General features: G+C 70.4%; 5 protein-coding genes across 8 annotated transcripts; 3 read left to right on the plus strand and 2 right to left on the minus strand.

Annotated features, from left to right (window-relative positions):
• The first annotated feature begins 285 nt into the window (after positions 1-285).
• GCDH (glutaryl-CoA dehydrogenase) lies at positions 286-6,147 on the plus strand. 3 transcript variants are annotated; one of them, XM_030970152.1, is made up of 11 exons: positions 286-298; positions 2,693-2,783; positions 2,950-3,090; positions 3,460-3,522; positions 4,121-4,291; positions 4,417-4,546; positions 4,623-4,842; positions 4,926-5,029; positions 5,114-5,239; positions 5,314-5,474; positions 5,548-6,147. In XM_030970152.1, the coding sequence occupies exons 2-11, from the start codon at positions 2,699-2,701 to the stop codon at positions 5,625-5,627; spliced, it is 1,281 nt and encodes a 426-aa protein (XP_030826012.1). In that variant the 5' UTR covers positions 286-298; positions 2,693-2,698; the 3' UTR covers positions 5,628-6,147. The 3 variants fall into 3 exon arrangements, with proteins under 3 accessions (XP_030826012.1, XP_030826011.1, XP_030826010.1); XM_030970151.1 differs by lacking the exon at positions 286-298 and adding an exon at positions 2,396-2,413; XM_030970150.1 differs by lacking the exon at positions 286-298 and adding an exon at positions 2,410-2,441 and having other exon boundaries at positions 5,548-6,146.
• LOC115916427 (splicing factor 3A subunit 2-like) lies at positions 389-1,408 on the plus strand. The gene has a single exon (XM_030970139.1). It carries the CDS (start codon positions 482-484, stop codon positions 1,406-1,408), a length of 927 nt encoding a protein of 308 aa, XP_030825999.1. The 5' UTR covers positions 389-481.
• SYCE2 (synaptonemal complex central element protein 2) lies at positions 6,145-7,942 on the minus strand. 2 transcript variants are annotated; one of them, XM_030970155.1, is made up of 3 exons: positions 7,645-7,942; positions 6,954-7,125; positions 6,145-6,477 (listed from the first exon to the last, which is right to left on the minus strand). In XM_030970155.1, the coding sequence occupies exons 1-3, from the start codon at positions 7,749-7,751 to the stop codon at positions 6,283-6,285; spliced, it is 474 nt and encodes a 157-aa protein (XP_030826015.1). In that variant the 5' UTR covers positions 7,752-7,942; the 3' UTR covers positions 6,145-6,282. The 2 variants fall into 2 exon arrangements, with proteins under 2 accessions (XP_030826015.1, XP_030826014.1); XM_030970154.1 differs by lacking the exon at positions 7,645-7,942 and having other exon boundaries at positions 6,954-7,544.
• A 371-nt stretch (positions 7,943-8,313) lies between these two features.
• Positions 8,314-11,663, minus strand: FARSA (phenylalanyl-tRNA synthetase subunit alpha). Its single transcript, XM_030970156.1, is given in 14 exon segments — positions 8,314-8,490; positions 8,570-8,684; positions 8,786-8,863; positions 8,932-9,100; positions 9,356-9,455; positions 9,541-9,624; positions 9,815-9,934; positions 10,006-10,134; positions 10,201-10,241; positions 10,244-10,295; positions 10,719-10,831; positions 11,084-11,182; positions 11,256-11,393; positions 11,474-11,663. Coding segments are annotated over 14 exon segments (1,494 nt in total). The 5' UTR covers positions 11,624-11,663; the 3' UTR covers positions 8,314-8,384.
• Positions 11,664-12,348: 685 nt separating this feature from the next.
• Positions 12,349-15,409, plus strand: CALR (calreticulin). Its single transcript, XM_030970153.1, has 9 exons — positions 12,349-12,507; positions 13,295-13,396; positions 13,482-13,685; positions 13,760-13,854; positions 13,934-14,143; positions 14,416-14,529; positions 14,613-14,756; positions 14,833-14,925; positions 15,034-15,409. Exons 1-9 carry the CDS (start codon positions 12,411-12,413, stop codon positions 15,217-15,219), a joined length of 1,245 nt encoding a protein of 414 aa, XP_030826013.1. The 5' UTR covers positions 12,349-12,410; the 3' UTR covers positions 15,220-15,409.
• Positions 15,410-15,781: the final 372 nt, after the last annotated feature.

Here is a 15,781-nt window from a genome sequence, read left to right on the forward strand (position 1 = left end):
CGCGGCGCCGCAGCGCCCGCGCCAAGATGGCCCGGAGGAACCGGCGGGGGGGCACCGGGAGCGGCCACGAGAGGTGGGCACGGGGCCCGGGGGGCCCGGGGGGCACGGGGCTCACCGGGAGGCCCCGGGGTGCTGACGGTCCTCCCGGCCGCCAGGCGGCGCAGCGCGCTGTTCCGGCACCTGGCGCGCCAGGCCTCGCTGCTGCACACGAGCCGCTCGCTGACGTCACTGAGCCGCTCGCTCTCCTCCTCCGACTCGCTGCCCGCCTCCCCCACGCACGCGCGGGCGCGCGAACCCGGTAAGGGGCGGGGCCGAGGGAGGGGGCGGGGCCGAGGGGGCGAACGGTACCGGGAAAGGGGCGGGGCCTTGGGAACGGGGCGTGGTCACGGGAACGGGGCGCGGTGCCCGGTCCCGGTGACCGGTGTTCGGTGCTCGGTGCCGGTGCCCGCTCTAGGTGCCTGGTCCCGGTGCCCGGTTCTCAATGCCCGGTACCCGGTGCTCAATGCCCGGTACTTGGTGCCCGGTGCCGGTGCTCAATGCCCGGTACCCGGTGCTCAATGTCCGGTACTCGGTGCCCGGTGCTCAATGCCCGGTACCCGGTGCTCAATGCCCGGTACTTGGTGCCCGGTGCCGGTGCTCAATGCCCGGTACCCGGTGCTCAATGCCCGGTACTTGGTGCCCGGTGCTCAATGCCCGGTACCCGGTGCTCAATGCCCGGTGCCCGGTGCTCAATGCCCGGTACTTGGTGCCCGGTGCCGGTGCTCAATGCCCGGTACCCGGTGCTCAATGTCCGGTACTTGGTGCCCGGTGCTCAATGCCCGGTGCCCGGTCGCGGTGCTCAATGCCCGGTCCCGTCCCCCCCGCTCTGACCCCGTTCCGCGCAGGGGCCTCCCCGCCCAGCAGCTCTCCGGGCTCCAGCGCTCCGCCGTCGCCGGCGGGGCCGCACCTGCGGCCGAGCTCCCTGCAGGGGCTGTCGCCGAAGCTGCAGCGGCAGTACCGGGCGGCGCGGTGCCGCTCCGCCGGCAGCATCCCGCTCTCGCCGCTCGCCCACACGCCCTCGCCGCCCGCCGCCTCGCCGCCCGCCTTCCCCGCCAAGCTGCACCCCAAGGCCGCCGAGTCGCCGCGCCTCGCCCGCCGCGGGCTCCCCGAGAAGGCGGCGCCGGGGCCGCCGCGCAAGCTGGGGCTGGAGCCGCCCCGCAAGGACTTCCCGGCCGAGCCGCCGCTGCAGAGCTTGGCCGAGTGGGACGGCGAGGGCCCGGCCGAGCCGCCGCCGCCGCCCGCGGCCCCCGCTCGCCGCCTGGGCCGGCAGGAGCTGCCGCTGCTGCTCGGGGCCCCCCCGGGCCGGAGCCGCCGCCGCCGGGAGCGGAGGAGCCCGAGCGGGGGGCGCGGGGCCCGCCCAAGGCGCTGAGCCCGGTGCAGGAGCACGAGCGCGGGGCGGCGGCCCCGGTGCCCATCGTGGTGGTGGGGCCCGGGGCGACCCCCGGGGACCCCCGCAGCGCCGCGGGCCCCCCCGCGCGCTGAGCTTCACCCGAGCCCCATCCCGCCCCGGAGCCCCGGTTGTAAATAGGGGGGGGCACCCCGGGACCCCCAGGCATGCGGGGGTCGCGCCCCCCCGGCCCCTCCCCGAGTACGCCAAGGGTTAATACTGTGACACCCCCCCGTGTGACGTCACCGACCCGGCACCGCCCCCGGTGTGATGTCATCGACCCGGACAATCCCCCCCCCCCCCCAGGGCGACGCCCCCCTCCCCCCCCACCCCGGTCTCCCGTTTGCCCCCGGTTTTGGCTCCCGGTGTTGACGTCAGAGCGGCGATGACGTCACAGCACCCATGTCACGGGAGGGGCACGGGCGCTGCTCTGATGTCACTCGGGGAAGGGCGTGCTGACGTCACGGCTGCGGCGGGATAGATGACGTCACGGCTGTTGCATCACAGACTGGATTTTGAGTGGTGACATCACAGCCGTGATGTCACATCGGCAGTGACCCCCGAACGGGGGGGGGGTGCGGCTATGCCCGGTTTCCACACGGTGGTGACGTCACACCAGGGCCAGCCAAGCCGGTGACATCACCACCTCCCCCGTGACATCATCGCAGTCCCCTCCCCCCCCCGTTCTCGCTATGCAAACGCCCCCCGGGCCGGGGGGCCGGGGGGCCCCGGGGACCAATAAAGGCTGTACAGCACCGAGCCCGGCCGTGCTTCGGGGGGGACACCGGGGGCGGGGGCACCGGCACGGGGGGACACCCGTCCTGGCGCGCGGCCATCGCCCCGGGACCCCCGGGCAGGGGTTTGGGGGTGTCACGGCCCCGGGACCCCCCATCCCCGAGCCCGGACACTCGCGGGTTAACGGCGCTGTTTTCCCGCCACGCCCCCGCCACGCCCCCCCCACCCCCCGTGACGTCACGGCTGTACCGGGTCCGTTCGCCGCCGCTGAGCCCGAACGGTCCGGGGGCACCGGGGGGCACCGGGGGGGCTTTGGCGGCTGCTGCGGGGGATTTCGGGGGGTCGGGGCCCTCTCGGGCAGCGCTTGGGGGTCCCCGGTGGTCTCGGGAGTGAATTGGGGGGGCTCTGGCGGGAATTGGGGGTTCAGAGGGGGTCTCTGGCGGGACTTGGGGTTCCAAGGGGGTCTCTGTCGGGACTTGGCGGTACCCGGGGTGAGCCCCGGGGGTCGCTGACCCCGCCGTGCGCCCCCAGCCCCCCATGGCGCTGCGTTTGGCCGCCCGCCTGTCGCGCCCGGCCCGGAGCGGTGTCCGGTGGGGGGGCACCGGGCCCCCCCGCGCACAGGGTGAGTGCGGGGGGGGCGAGAGGGCCGGACCCCCCAGGACCCCCGGGATTGGCAGCGATGGGGGGGAGGACACCGGGAGTCCCCGGTGCTGACCCCCCCACCCCTCCCGGTGCTTCCCCCCCCCTCTCCCGGTACTGACCCCCCCTCCCGGTGTTGCCCCCCCCAGTCGCCGCCCCGTTCGACTGGCAGGACGCGCTGGGGCTGGAGGGGCTGCTGAGCGCCGAGGAGCGGCTGCTGCGGGACACGACGCGCAAATACTGCCAGGAGCGGCTGCTGCCCCGCGTGCTGCACGCCAACCGCCACGAGGGTACCCCAAAAACCGCCCCCCGAAACGGCCCCAGGCTGCCCGACCCCCCGGTACCGACCGACCCCCCCGGTACAGCCCGAGAGCCCCCAGACCCACCAGAAGCCCCCGGGGCCGGTCCCCACCAGGGCACCAAACCCCCCAGTGTCCCCCCAAACCTGCCCGACCCCCCCATTCGCCCCGGTGCCAAAAATGGGGAGTTTTGGTATCCCCCAAACCCCCCCAAACCGCCCCAAACTCCCTCCAATGCCCCCAAATCCTCTCCCCGTCCCCTCCCACAGGCCCAGGGTGGGGGCAGGGCTGTGGGGGACCCCCGGATTCGCCCAGGGGGTGCCCCCGCTGCCCCCCCCGACCCGCACCTTGCCCCCCCAGTGTTTGACCGGGAGATCGTGACTGAGCTGGGAGAACTGGGGCTGCTGGGCCCCACCATTCAAGGTCAGGGGGCCCTGGGGACCCCCGGGGGGGATTTGGGGACACCAGGGGGGGGCGCGGGGTGCTCAGGGACTCCCCCCGGGGTGCTCAGGGGTGGGGGACGGCCCTGGGGGGGCTCTGGGGGTCAGGGAGGGGGTCTGGGGGCTCTGGGGGGGCACTCGGGGGGCTCGCAGGGGCAGTTCTGGGGTGACACTGGGGGTTCAGGGGGGTGGCGCTGTCCCCAGGGTGGGGCTGTGTGTCAGGGGAGGGTCCTTGAGGGGTCCTGTGTGACCCAGGGGTCCCTGTGTGCCCCGGGGGTCCCTGTGTGACCCGTGGGGGTCCCTGTGTGCCCCGGGGGTCCCTGTGTGACCCGGGGGTCTCTGTGTGACCCGGGGGTCCCTGTGTGACCCGGGGGTCCCTGTGTGACCCCGGGGGTCCCTGTGTGCCCCTTGGGGATCCCTGTGTGCCCCGGGGGTCCCTGTGTGACCCGGGGGGTCCCTGTGTGCCCCTTGGGGATCCTGTGTGCCCCGGGGGTCCCTGTGTGACCCGGGGGTCTCTGTGTGCCCCGGGGGTCCCTGTGTGACCCGTGGGGGTCCCTGTGTGACCCCGGGGGTCCCCGCAGGGTACGGCTGCGCGGGCACCACCTCGGTGGGCTACGGGCTGGTGACGCGGGAGCTGGAGCGGGTGGACAGCAGCTACCGCTCGGTGCTCAGCGTGCAGTCCTCGCTGGTCATGTACCCGCTGTGGGCCTACGGGACCCCCGCCCAGCGGCAGCGCTTCCTGCCCCGCCTCGGTGAGACCCCCGCGCGGCCGGGGGGGCCTTGGGGGGTGGGAGGCAGCACCGGGGGGGTTGGAGGGGGAGTGGGGGGCACGAGGGCTGTCGTGGTCCCCAGGGCACCCCTGACGCCCCCTCCCCAGCTCGGGGGGAGCTCGTGGGCTGCTTCGGGCTGACGGAGCCCAACCACGGGAGCGACCCGGGGCGCATGGAGACGCGGGCACGGCACAACCCCAGCGCCGGCACCTACACCCTGCGCGGCTCCAAGACCTGGTGAGCCTCGGAGCTGGGGTGAGGGGGACACGGGGGGACCCCCAGAGCTCCCCTTGACCCTCCCCGGCCTGCCCAGGATCACCAACTCGCCCATAGCCGACCTGTGCGTGGTGTGGGCCCGCTGCGAGGAGGACGGGCGGGTCCGGGGCTTCCTGGTGGAGCGCGGGACCCCCGGGCTCAGCACCCCCAAAATCGAGGGCAAGTTCTCCCTGCGGGCCTCGACCACCGGGATGATCCTGCTGGACGACGTGGAGGTGCCCGAGGAGAACGTGCTGCCCAACGCCGAGGGGCTGGCGGTGAGGAGGGAGCCAGGGCATCCCCGGTGGGACAGGGGGTCCCGGTGGGACGGGGGGTCCCAGTGACACCCCCTGTCCCCCAGGGCCCCTTTGGCTGCCTGACCCAGGCCCGTTATGGCATCGCCTGGGGCGCTCTGGGTGCCGCCGAGGCCTGCCTGGAGACGGTGCGGCAATACGTGCTGGACAGGTAACGGGGGCTGGGGGCACTCTGGGGGGTCCCGCCGCCCCCCAGCACCCCCCAAACCTCAGTGCCCCCTGCCCTGGCCCGCAGGAAGCAGTTTGGGGGCCCGCTGGCCCGGAACCAGCTGGTGCAGAAGAAGCTGGCGGACATGGTGACGGAGATCACGCTGGGGCTGCACGCCTGCCTGCGGCTCGGCCGCCTCAAGGACGAGGGCAGGTGGGTGGCGCTGTCCCCAGGGGGGCCAGGGGGTCCCGGAGGGGGTCAGCGTGTCCCCGTCCGTGTCCCCGCAGGGCCGCCCCCGAGATGGTGTCCATGCTGAAGCGGAACTCGTGCGGGAAGGCGCTGGCCATCGCCAGGGACGCGCGGGACATGCTGGGGGGCAACGGCATCTGCGACGAGTTCCACGTGATCCGGCACCTCATGAACCTCGAGGCCGTCAACACCTACGAGGGTACGGCGGGGAGGGGGCACGGGGGTCCCCCAGGGGTTTGGGGGGTCCTACTGAGGCGCGGTGATCCCCGCAGGCACCCACGACATCCACGCGCTGATCCTGGGCCGCGCCATCACCGGCATCCAGGCCTTTGCCCCGGCCAAGGGGACGTAGTGGGGACGTGGTGGCACCGGTGGCACCGGTGGGGACCGGCTCTGCTCCTCATGGCAAGGGATGTGAGGAGATGGCGGCGCTGACAGGACCCAGCGTCACCAACCGGACCCAGGTATCCCCAGAAGGGATCCAGTGGCACTGGCAGGAGCCGGTGTCACTGATGGGACCTTGTGTCACCAGCCAGGCCTCACGTCACCCACGGGACTCGGTGTCACCCGAAGCAACGCTCGTGGCACTGGCGGGACCCGGTGTCACCAAGCACAACTTGTGTCCTTGATGGGACCCAACGGCACCGAGCAAACCTCCCGTCACCAACGGGACTCGGTGTCACTGACAGGACTCGGTGTCACTTCAGGGGACCCCACTGGTGCTGGGTGCCGTGTCGGTGCCACCCCGGTGCCTTTGCCATCCCCGTGGCCAATAAACGGTGGGACAGCCCCTCCATGCCAGCCCTGCTCGTCAGTATTGATTAACCTGCCAGGGGGGCCCCAGCCCATCACAGCCCCCCCATCGAGCGTTTGGGTCGGCTTCAGCCCTTTATTTGTTCCAACCACCAACAGCAACAGCAACAGCAAAGCCCTTTGGGGCCAAAACGCCCCTTTGGCCCGGCACAGCCGGGTGGGTTCGGGGGTCCCGCTCAGGTCTGGGGGTGCCCTCAGGCCTCGGGCTGCAGGCAGAGCTCCTGATACGCCGCCTCCACGGTGCAGCAGATGCGGCGCAGCTCCGCCTGCACCTCCTCCACGCGCTCCAGCACCTCGCCGAGCGCCTGCAGCCGCTCCTGGATCAGCCCGTTGTGCAAGCCGTAGCGGTGGAAGAGCCGCTCCTCCAGCTGCTCCGCCAGCTCCGAGACCTGCCCGAGCGGGGGCCGCGGCTCGTCCCGGCGCTGGCACGGCCGCCGTCCCGGGCCGGGGGGCAGCTGCGCCCGCCCGCGCTGGCGCCGCTCCCGGCCTGGCCCGGCCGCCGCCAGCTGCGCCCCGGTAGCCGCAGCGCCGGTCGCGGCGGCCACCGGCGCCGGGTCAGCGCGCGGGCCGCAGCTGCCGGGCCGGGCCGCCATCTGCGCGGGGGCCTGGGGACCGAGTCCGGCGCGAGGGCAGCGTGGGGACAAGGGGGACACCGCGGGGACAGCGGGGGGACAGCGGGGGCCGCTGGAAGCGGGGCCGGAGGCAGCTGCGGCCGCCCCCGCGGGGGCTCGGGGGGCTCCCCCCGGCCGGGCTCCGCAGCTGCCTCCGCCGCGCCCGGGCTCTGCCTCCCTCGTCCCGCCAAAGCGGGCGGAATAACGCGGTCCCCCGCGCCCCGGGGGGAAGGAGGGGACCGCTCCGGGCTTACCTTGAGCAGCAGGCTGTCCCTGACGCCGCTCAGCTCCGTGTGCGCTTCCTCGCGGCCGCTGTTGAGGCGGCTGAGCGCGTCCTGCGCCCGCTGCTGCAGCCTCCCCACGGCGGCGTCCAGCGAGGCGAACAAGAGAGAGGAGCGGGGACCCAGCGCTGGCCCCGCGCATGGCCTCGGCCGGAACACGGGAGCCTCACGAGGGGCGGGGGACAGCGCATGGAGCCCACGGGGACAGGGGCCCCATCGGGGGTGGGGATCACACAGGGACCCCTCTATGAGGGGCACGGAACCCATGGGGACAGGGCAAGGGACACCAGCACCCCATCACAGGAATGGCTCACATCAGGACAGGGATGCCCGCCCCATGAGGGCCATGGATCCCACAGGGACTGCGTGAGGGGCATGGATCACACAGGGACAGGGTAAGGGACATTTCTGCCCCATTAGGGCCATGCATTACACAAGGACAGGGACCCCCTTCGGGGCTCTGCACCCTGTCAGGGTCACACACCACCGGGACAGGGACAGGCTGTGCCCTGTGGCAGCCCTGTCCGTCCCGTTAATTGAGAATTACCCTCCAATTAACGTGGTGGCACGTGTGTCCCCCCTCCCCTCACTGCCCCGGCCGCCGTTGCGTCCCCCTGCTCCTTTTTCTCCATTTTCATTCCACAGGTGAAGGTGAAGGTGGTACCTGTCCGGCTCCTCGCCGGGGGGCTCGTCCTCACCCAGCTCCGCCGGGAAGGGGCTCCCGCCCGCCGCCGCCTCCGGTTCGGGACCCTCAGGCTCCTCCCGCGACATCCCGGCCCCGGGGGGCTGCAGGGAGGGAGCCCCGAGCTGAGGCCGGGGTCCCGGCGTGGGCTGGGGGCACTAAGCCGGGCTCCGGGGTGGGTTCGGGACACTAAGCGGGCTCGGGCCGGGCTCCGGGGTGGGTTCGGGGCACTAAGCCCGGCCCGGTGCCAGTTCGGGGCCGTACCTGGGACCCTCGGCCGCCCCTCACCACACAGGCCTCACGCTGAGCGGGCACCGCCACCGCCCAATCAGCGCCCGCCATTCACACCTCGGAGCTGCTGATTGGAGCCTGAAGGGGGCCCAGGGGATGATTGGCACCTGCGTGGGCCAATCGCCGGGCACTAAAGGCGGTGGCGGGAAAGGCGGAAAGAGCCGAGGTGTCCCGGGCGGATCTCGGGGGTCCCGGGAAGGTCTCGGGGGTCCCGGGCGGATCTCTGGGGTCCCGGGAAGGTCTCGGGGGTCCCGGGAGGGTCTCGGCTTCCCCAGCGCCGTGCGACACCACAAGGTGACAGTAAACTCTCCCCAAACACCGCCCCACGCGGTTCCTTTCCCCAGCACACACACAGGCAGCGCAGGACACCGGGCTTTATTTGTGGTGGGGACCCCTCCCCAAAATGAGGGGAGCCCCGGGTGGGGAGGGGGTCACACGTCCAGGCGGCACATGGGGCTGTCGTAGACCATCTGCAGGTTGACGCGGTGCCCCACGAGCTCCCGGATGTTGTTGATGCCGTATTTGATCATGGTGGGTCTGGGGGAGACGGGGGTCAGTGGGCGGGGGGCTGCGATGGGCCCACAGCAGGGTCCCCCCCCACGAGACCCCCACTCACCGCTCCAGCGAGAGCCCCCAGGCGATGACCGAGACGTTCTCAGGGAGCCCCATGGGCAGCAGCAGCTCGGGGCGGAAGACCCCCGAGTTCCCCACCTCCACCCACTTCTTCAGCCCTGGGGGGGCGAGGGGGGCAAGTGAGGACCCCACAGACCCCCTCCCCATACTGGGGAGCGCTCAGACCCCCCCGCTCCCAAGGGGGACCCCCCAAGCTCACCCTCGTGGTAGCTGAACACCTCCATGCTGGGCTCGGTGTAGGGGTTGTAGGCGGGTTTGAAGCGCAGCTGCGAGATCCCTCCGGGCACACCGGGGCTCAGGGGGGCTCACACGGGCCTGGGGTCCCCCCCGGCGCCCCCCGCGTACCCAGCTTGGTGAAGAACTGCCGCAGGATGCCCATGAGGTGGCCCAGGGTGAGCCCCCGGTCGGCCACCAGCCCCTCCACCTGGTGGAACTCGGCCAGGTGCGTCGCGTCCAGGCTCTCGTTGCGGAACACGCGGTCGATGGAGAAATATTTCACGGGGCTGAACTTCTCCTGGGGGGAGAACAGAGGGCTGAGGGGGCAGCCGGGACCCCCAGACTGCCCCACAGCTGCTCTGATTTCCCCCAAGTTGTTCTGGGTTTCCTGAACCACGCTGAGCATCCTACATTGCTCTGAGCACCCCAAATCCCACTGACACCCCAAATCCCATTAATCCCCCCTCAAAATCCCTCTGTTCTTCCTCGTGGCTGTATCCCCCAGACCCTGCCAAGGCCCCCAGAGCCCCCAGACCCCCCAAAGCCCCCAGACCTGCCGTGCCAGCTGGAACAGGGCGCGGGCACTGGCTGACGTGGTGTGCGTCCTCAGCAGGTTCTTCTTTGCCTCCTCCACCTTCCACTCGTACCTGTACCTGGCGGGGGGGCACAGAGGGGGCTCAGGGGGGTTGGGGACACACGTGGGACCCCCCTGAATCGCCCCCCAGGTCGGGGTCTCACCCCTGTGAGCCGTAGCCTCCCTGCGAGTGCACCTTCTTCACCTTGGAGGAGTAGCCGGGGGGCAACTGGGGGGCTTCGCGGGGTCTGGGGGGGCAAAAAGGTGAGGGGGGGTCTGGGGGGGCAAAAAGGTGAGGGGCGGGCTTTGAGGGGCATTTGTGGGGGCTCAGAGGGGTTTGTCAGAGGGATTTGGGGTGATCAGAGGGGTGTGGGGTGGGCACAGGGGCTCTGGGGTGGGCACAGGGGCTCGGGGGGGCTCAGCAGGCCCCCCCAGCACCCACCCAGCAGGAAGAAGGTGTCGTGCTGGTCGCGCGCCGGGTGCTGCTGCGGCTGGAAGAGCGCGTCGAAGTTCCAGAAGGAGCTCTCCACGAAGTTATCCGTGGGCATCTCCGTGAACCTGGGGGCGCGCCCACGTTCACGCGGGGGCGGCGGGCCCCGCGCCCCCCCCGCCCGGAGCCCCCCGCTCACCCCATCTCCAGGAAGATCTGGCGCAGCTCCGAGCGCACCTTGAGCAGCGGGTGCAGGTGCCCGCAGGCCGGGGGCAGCCCCAGCGCGCAGAAGTTGTAGGGTTTGAAGGGCAGCCGGCGCCAGGAGCCCCTGCAGGACGGGCCGGGGGTCAGCGCAGGCCCGGGGGGGGCCCGGGGGGGTTTGGGGGGCACCTACGTGGCGATCATGTCCGGGGTGAGCTTCCGCTCTCGGCGCGCGCCACGGCCGTGCTGAAGGCGCTGCCCTTGCGGATCCAGAAGGATTTGAGGGTCCTGGGGGGCGAGGGGGGTGTTGGATCCTCACCGGCTGCTTTAATTAACGCTAATTTCATTAATGACCACCTTCACTTTCTTTATTTAACGTTTCACCCGCACAAGTTTTACACAGAGCCTTTCATGGGGCTGTTACACGGTGAAAATCTTGATTTTACTGAATTTATCTCCAGTAAATGAAACCAAAAGGGTTTGAAAACGCGGCAGAAAGGCCTCGAATTTATGGCCCATCAAGGACAGAAAAATCAGCAAATACTGAGAAAAACAAAAGCCTGGGAAACTGGGATATCCCCATCCTGACAAAAGGACTTAAGAGCAGGGATCAGACTGAAAACTGATTAACGAGCACCCCACAGCGCCAATTAACGAGCACAATTGTGTCACTCAGGAGCGACAAACGCGGATTTGCCCGGCCCCACTCACACTTCCAGCAGCAGCTTCCTCCTCTTGAGCTCGGAGCGCTCCCGCTCGGGCAGGGCCCCCCCGGCCCTCACCTGGCCCAGCTGCTCCTGCACCGCGTCCTGCACCGAGGGCACCTGGGGGGGCACGGGGGTGGGCACGGCCCAACGGGGACCCCGGGGGCAGCAGAGCCCTCCCCAAACACGGCTGATGCACACGGAGCCCGTTTGTCCCCCCTCGTTCATGGAGACCCTGGCCCATCCCCTCCCAACATTACAGGGACCCCCACCCATCCACCCCCAGCCCTCCCGGGACCCCCCGTGCCCCCTCCCGGGACCCCCGCCCGCCCCCCGGTCACTCCCGGTTCCCGGGATCCCCCGGTCACTCACGGCGCGGAGCACGCGGGGCCCGCCGGCCGCTCCCTTATCGAGGCGCACCCACTTGTTGGCCATGGCCTTGCTGAAGCCCAAGGAGCCCCCGGGCAGCTTCTGCGGGGACACAGCGGCCGTGAGGGGCGCGGCGGGGCCCGCCGGTGCCGCCCCCGGTGCCGCCGGTACCCACCATGGCCTCGGCCTGCGGCAGCCCCTCCTCGGGGAGGCTCCGGAACAGCCGCACCTCGGGGCTGCCGTCCCGCAGCACCTCCTCGCCCTCGGCGCTCAGCTCCCATCGCGTGGCCGTCCGCGCCTCCGCCTCGATCACCTGCACCGGGCACCGCCGTCAGCGCGGCCGCCGCCGGTAACCGGGGCTGCCCCGCGCCCGCCCGGCCCCGCCGCCCGCACCTCGCCCAGCGCCTGGAGGCTTTTCACGGCGCCCACGAGAGTCTGGTGGTCCACCCCGAGCTGGGCGGCGGCCTCGAGGCTGCAGAGCCCGCCCGGGGCCGCGGCCTGGCCCAGCCGCTCCAGCAGCCGCTCCGCCACGCTGGGCGCCATGGCCGGAAGTGATCCCGGCACACCGGAAGTGCCGCGCCGGGAGGACGGAGGTGGGGAGGTCGCCATCTTGGGTGTGGCGCAAGCCCCGTGCCGGGCGTGCTGGGCGCCATGTTGGGTGTGGCGGGGAGTACAGGTGGCTGAGGGGGCGCCGTGACGTCACGGAGGTGCGCAGTGACGTCATGCGGTGGGAAGCGGCTCCACCGCGGACTCCCAGCGGGCTGATTCGGCCCAGAGCTTCCTTAGAGCAGCCCCCGGCCTGGGTTCACCTTCCTTGGGCGCACACCTGCCGTGACATCGCTTAATCAATGACATCATCCCCGCGTCACGACGCTGTATGAAAGCAGAGGCGAACACGAGACCGCTCCACGCCGCGTGTCCGTTGCTCCCTGCCCATACTCCCAATTTCCTCTTTATTTCCTCCACTTCCCCCACTCCCGGGCCTGTCCCTTTAAGAGCGCGCGCCCCCACGTGACCCCCGGAGCGAGGCGGGGGGCGGGAGGGGCGTCTCCCACCGAACGCGTGGTCGCTCTTCATTGGCCGCCACGCTCAGCCAATGGGAAGCGGCCATCTGGGACGCCAACGTTCGGGGGCGCCGTCGCCGCCGGCGGGCGGGCGCTCGGCCAATGGGAGAGGGCCGCGCGCGGGCTCGGGCCAATGGCAGCGCGGCGGAGGCAGGGCGAGGGGCGGTGGGAGTACAAAAGGCGGTGGCACCTCCTCCCCCCTCCGCAGTGCCGGGCGGCGCCGGGCCAGGACGGACGGAGCGAGTGTGCCCTGATCCCTCCCCGCCATGAGCCCCCTCAGCGTCCTCACCCCCCTCCTCCTCGGAGCCCTCCTGGCGGCCGCCGGCCCCACCCAGTTCTTCCGCGAGGAGTTCGGGGATGGAGGTGAGGGAGGGGCCGGGGCGGGGGTCGCTGAGGGCGGGGCCTGGGGGGGGCTCCTGAGGTGAAGGGGTTGGGGGGGCGGTGCCTGAGGGGGCTGGGGGGAGTCTGAGGGGAGGCAGGTGGATGGGAGGACGCTCCAGTGTTTTGTGAGGGGAGAGAATGGAGGGGCCTTCCCGTCTTTTCTGAAGGGAGAGTGGGGGGATCCTCCTGTGATCTGTGAGGGGAGAGAATGGGAAGACCCCCTGTGACTTCTGAGGGGAGAAAGGGGGGGGAGGCGTGGTGTTCTCTGAGGGGAGAAAATTGAGTGAACCCCCCTCCCAACCCGATCCGTGAAGGAAAAGTGGAGTGATCCTCCTGTGTTCTTTAAAGAAAGAATGGGGGATTTCTCTGTTCTGTGAGGGGAGAATGGAGAGACTGCCCTGTGATCTGTGAGGGAAAAAGAAGGGATCTTTATCTTTGTGTGCTCTATGAGGGGAGAGAACGGGGGACCCCGTGTGCTCTTTGGGGTGACAGGGGACGCAGGAGCCGCTCCTCAGGTGCGGGGACAGGGAGGATGAGGGTGCTCAGGGTCAGCCCTGGGCAGGCAGAGCAGGTGCACGAGCAGCAGGAAAAGGATTGTGAGCAGCACAGCAGCCACATGGGTGCTCCTGGGGGACTTTGCTTTCCTCTGCAACCCTAAAACCACGCAGCAAAGAGAGCTGCCCTGAGCTCCTGGTGGGACCAGGAGGGGTTTGGGGCGCAGGGAGCCGGGCCTGCAGGAGCTCCGCGTGCTGACCCTGCCCCCTGACAGACGCCTGGACCCGCCGGTGGGTGGAATCCAAGCACAAACCCGACTACGGGCGCTTCGTCCTCACCGCCGGCAAGTTCTACGGCGACGCCGAGAAGGACAAAGGTGAGCCGGGCTCCCGGCAGGTGGGGGAAGAGCTCCGGGCTGGGGTTTTTTCCCCCATTTCCCCACCACGCCCCACGTCCCGCAGGGATCCAGACGAGCCAGGACGCCCGGTTCTACGCCCTGTCCTCGCGCTTCGAGCCCTTCAGCAACCGCGACAAGACGCTGGTGGTGCAGTTCACTGTGAAGCACGAGCAGAACATCGACTGCGGCGGCGGCTACGTCAAGCTCTTCCCGGCCAGCCTGAGCCAGGAGGACATGCACGGCGACTCCGAGTACAACATCATGTTCGGTGGGTGTCCCCCTGATCCCCCAGCCCCCTCAGGGTGGGCTCAGACCCTCTCTGACCCTCAATGTGCCCCCCAGGCCCCGACATCTGCGGCCCTGGTACCAAGAAGGTTCACGTGATCTTCAACTACAAAGGCAAGAACGTGTTGATCAACAAGGACATCCGCTGCAAGGTGGGTCTGGGGGGCTCTGGGGGTGCTGCTGTCCCCGTTTGGGGGTGTCCAGCCCTGCTGAGCCCCCCTGTGCCCCCAGGATGACGAGTTCACCCACCTGTACACGCTGGTGCTGCGGCCCGACAACACCTACGAGGTGAAGATCGACAACGCCCGCGTGGAGTCGGGGAGCCTGGAGGAGGACTGGGATTTCCTGCCCCCCAAAAAGATCAAAGACCCCGAGGCCAAGAAACCCGACGACTGGGACGAGAGGGCCAAGATCGATGACCCCGAGGACACCAAGCCCGAGGTGGGCAGGGGGAGCTTTGGTAGAGCGCTGGTGGGATTTGGGGGGCTGGGGGGAGCCCTGAGGGGTTTGAGGGAGGAGCTGGGAGGAACTTGGGGGTTTCCATGAGTTTTGGGGGGTTTTCTAATAAAATCCCAGGAGGATTAAAGGGAGAATGGACTGGGGAGTTGAGGGGGGTCTGTGACACCATCCTGGGGGTCACAGCAGGTTTCTGGGGGTCATAGCAGCATTTGGGGGGTCACAGCAGCCCCCTGAGTCCCCCGACCCCCTCACAGGACTGGGACAAACCCGAGCACATCCCCGACCCCGACGCCAAGAAGCCGGAGGATTGGGACGAGGAGATGGACGGGGAGTGGGAGCCGCCCGTGATCCAGAACCCCGAGTACAAGGTGAGGCCTGGGGGCCGCGGGGGGGGGCTGGGGAAGGGGCTGAGCCCCCCCTGAGCCCCCCCTGAGCCCCCCGTGCCCCCCAGGGCGAGTGGAGGCCGCAGCAGATCGACAACCCCGACTACAAGGGCAAGTGGGTGCACCCCGAGATCGACAACCCCGAGTACAGCCCCGACCCCCTGCTCTACTCCTACGACAGCTTCGGGGTCATCGGGCTGGACCTCTGGCAGGTGAGGGGGGGTCCCGGGGGGGTCCCGGGGGGGTCCTGGGGGGCAGCAGAGCCCCCTGACTCGGCCGTGCCCGCAGGTGAAGTCTGGCACCATCTTTGACAACTTCCTGATCACGGACGATGAGAAACTGGCGGAGGAGATCGGGAACGAGACCTGGGGGGCCACCAAGGTGAGACGGGGGGGGCACCGAGGTGAGATGTGGGGACACCGAGGGGACACCGAATGTGGGGTCACCAGCCCCCAGGACCCCCAGTGACCTCCGCGCCCCTTCCCCCAGGACGCAGAGAGGAAGATGAAGGAGCAGCAGGACGAGGAGCAGCGGAAGAAGCAGGAGGAGGAGGAGAAGCAGCAGAAGGAAGAGGAAGGGGACGATGATGGCGACGGGGACGAGGAAGAGGAGGATGAGGAGGAGCCCGAGGCCGAGCCCGAGGAGGCGGAGGCGGCCCCGCGGGACGAGCTGTGAGGGCCCCGCCGCGGGCCCGTTCTGTCTCTGTGAGACCTGGACACTTTTATATGGGCGCCGCCGCCCGCGGGGCCCGGGCAAGCCGCGACCGCGCCGGGACCGAACCGGCACGGCCGGGACCCAACCGGCACCGGGCGCCCCGCGGGGCGAGGACTCAGGACCAGCGCCGGGGGTGGGGAGGGTGCGGACGGGGGATGGGGGGGGAGCACCGGCGGTGTCGCACGGGACTGTACGGGGGTGTCGCGATCCGGTTTCTATTAAATTAACGATCGTCCCGGCGCCGCTGCTCGTTCCTCGTTCTTCTGCCCCCTGCCCGCGCCATGTTGCGGCCGCCGCCATTTTGTGCCGCCGCGCGCGTCACGTGACCGCGCCCGGTTCGCGCTTTTAACGCCTCGTTGCGATCACGTGATGTAGGCGGGGCCAGTCCCGCGCGGGGTTTTGCCGTCGTCACGTGACGCTAGGGCAGCCCCGCCCCCTCCGCGCGCCGTTCCGCTGTCACGTGACGAGAAACGGGAGTGGGGGGGGGGAGGCGGGAGCGAGGCGCGCGGGCGGGCGGGCGCCG

Source organism: Camarhynchus parvulus, unplaced genomic scaffold, assembly GCF_901933205.1.
Source record: "Camarhynchus parvulus unplaced genomic scaffold, STF_HiC, whole genome shotgun sequence".
NCBI classification, from domain to species: Eukaryota; Metazoa; Chordata; class Aves; order Passeriformes; family Thraupidae; genus Camarhynchus; species Camarhynchus parvulus.

Coding starts and splice junctions, on each gene's coding strand:
- LOC115916427 (XM_030970139.1), top strand. CDS start 482: ATGCCCGGTACCCGGTGCTCAATGCCCGGTACTTGGTGCCCGGTGCCG.
- GCDH (XM_030970152.1), top strand. CDS start 2,699: ATGGCGCTGCGTTTGGCCGCCCGCCTGTCGCGCCCGGCCCGGAGCGGT. Junction 5,030..5,113: donor CGGCAATACGTGCTGGACAG/GTAACGGGGGCT, acceptor CCTGGCCCGCAG/GAAGCAGTTTGGGGGCCCGC. Junction 5,475..5,547: donor GGCCGTCAACACCTACGAGG/GTACGGCGGGGA, acceptor TGATCCCCGCAG/GCACCCACGACATCCACGCG.
- SYCE2 (XM_030970154.1), bottom strand. CDS start 7,247: ATGGGTTCCGTGCCCCTCATAGAGGGGTCCCTGTGTGATCCCCACCCC. Junction 6,478..6,953: donor GGGACAGCCTGCTGCTCAAG/GTAAGCCCGGAG, acceptor CCGCTCGGGCAG/GTCTCGGAGCTGGCGGAGCA.
- CALR (XM_030970153.1), top strand. CDS start 12,411: ATGAGCCCCCTCAGCGTCCTCACCCCCCTCCTCCTCGGAGCCCTCCTG. Junction 14,144..14,415: donor CCGAGGACACCAAGCCCGAG/GTGGGCAGGGGG, acceptor ACCCCCTCACAG/GACTGGGACAAACCCGAGCA. Junction 14,757..14,832: donor TCGGGCTGGACCTCTGGCAG/GTGAGGGGGGGT, acceptor CCGTGCCCGCAG/GTGAAGTCTGGCACCATCTT.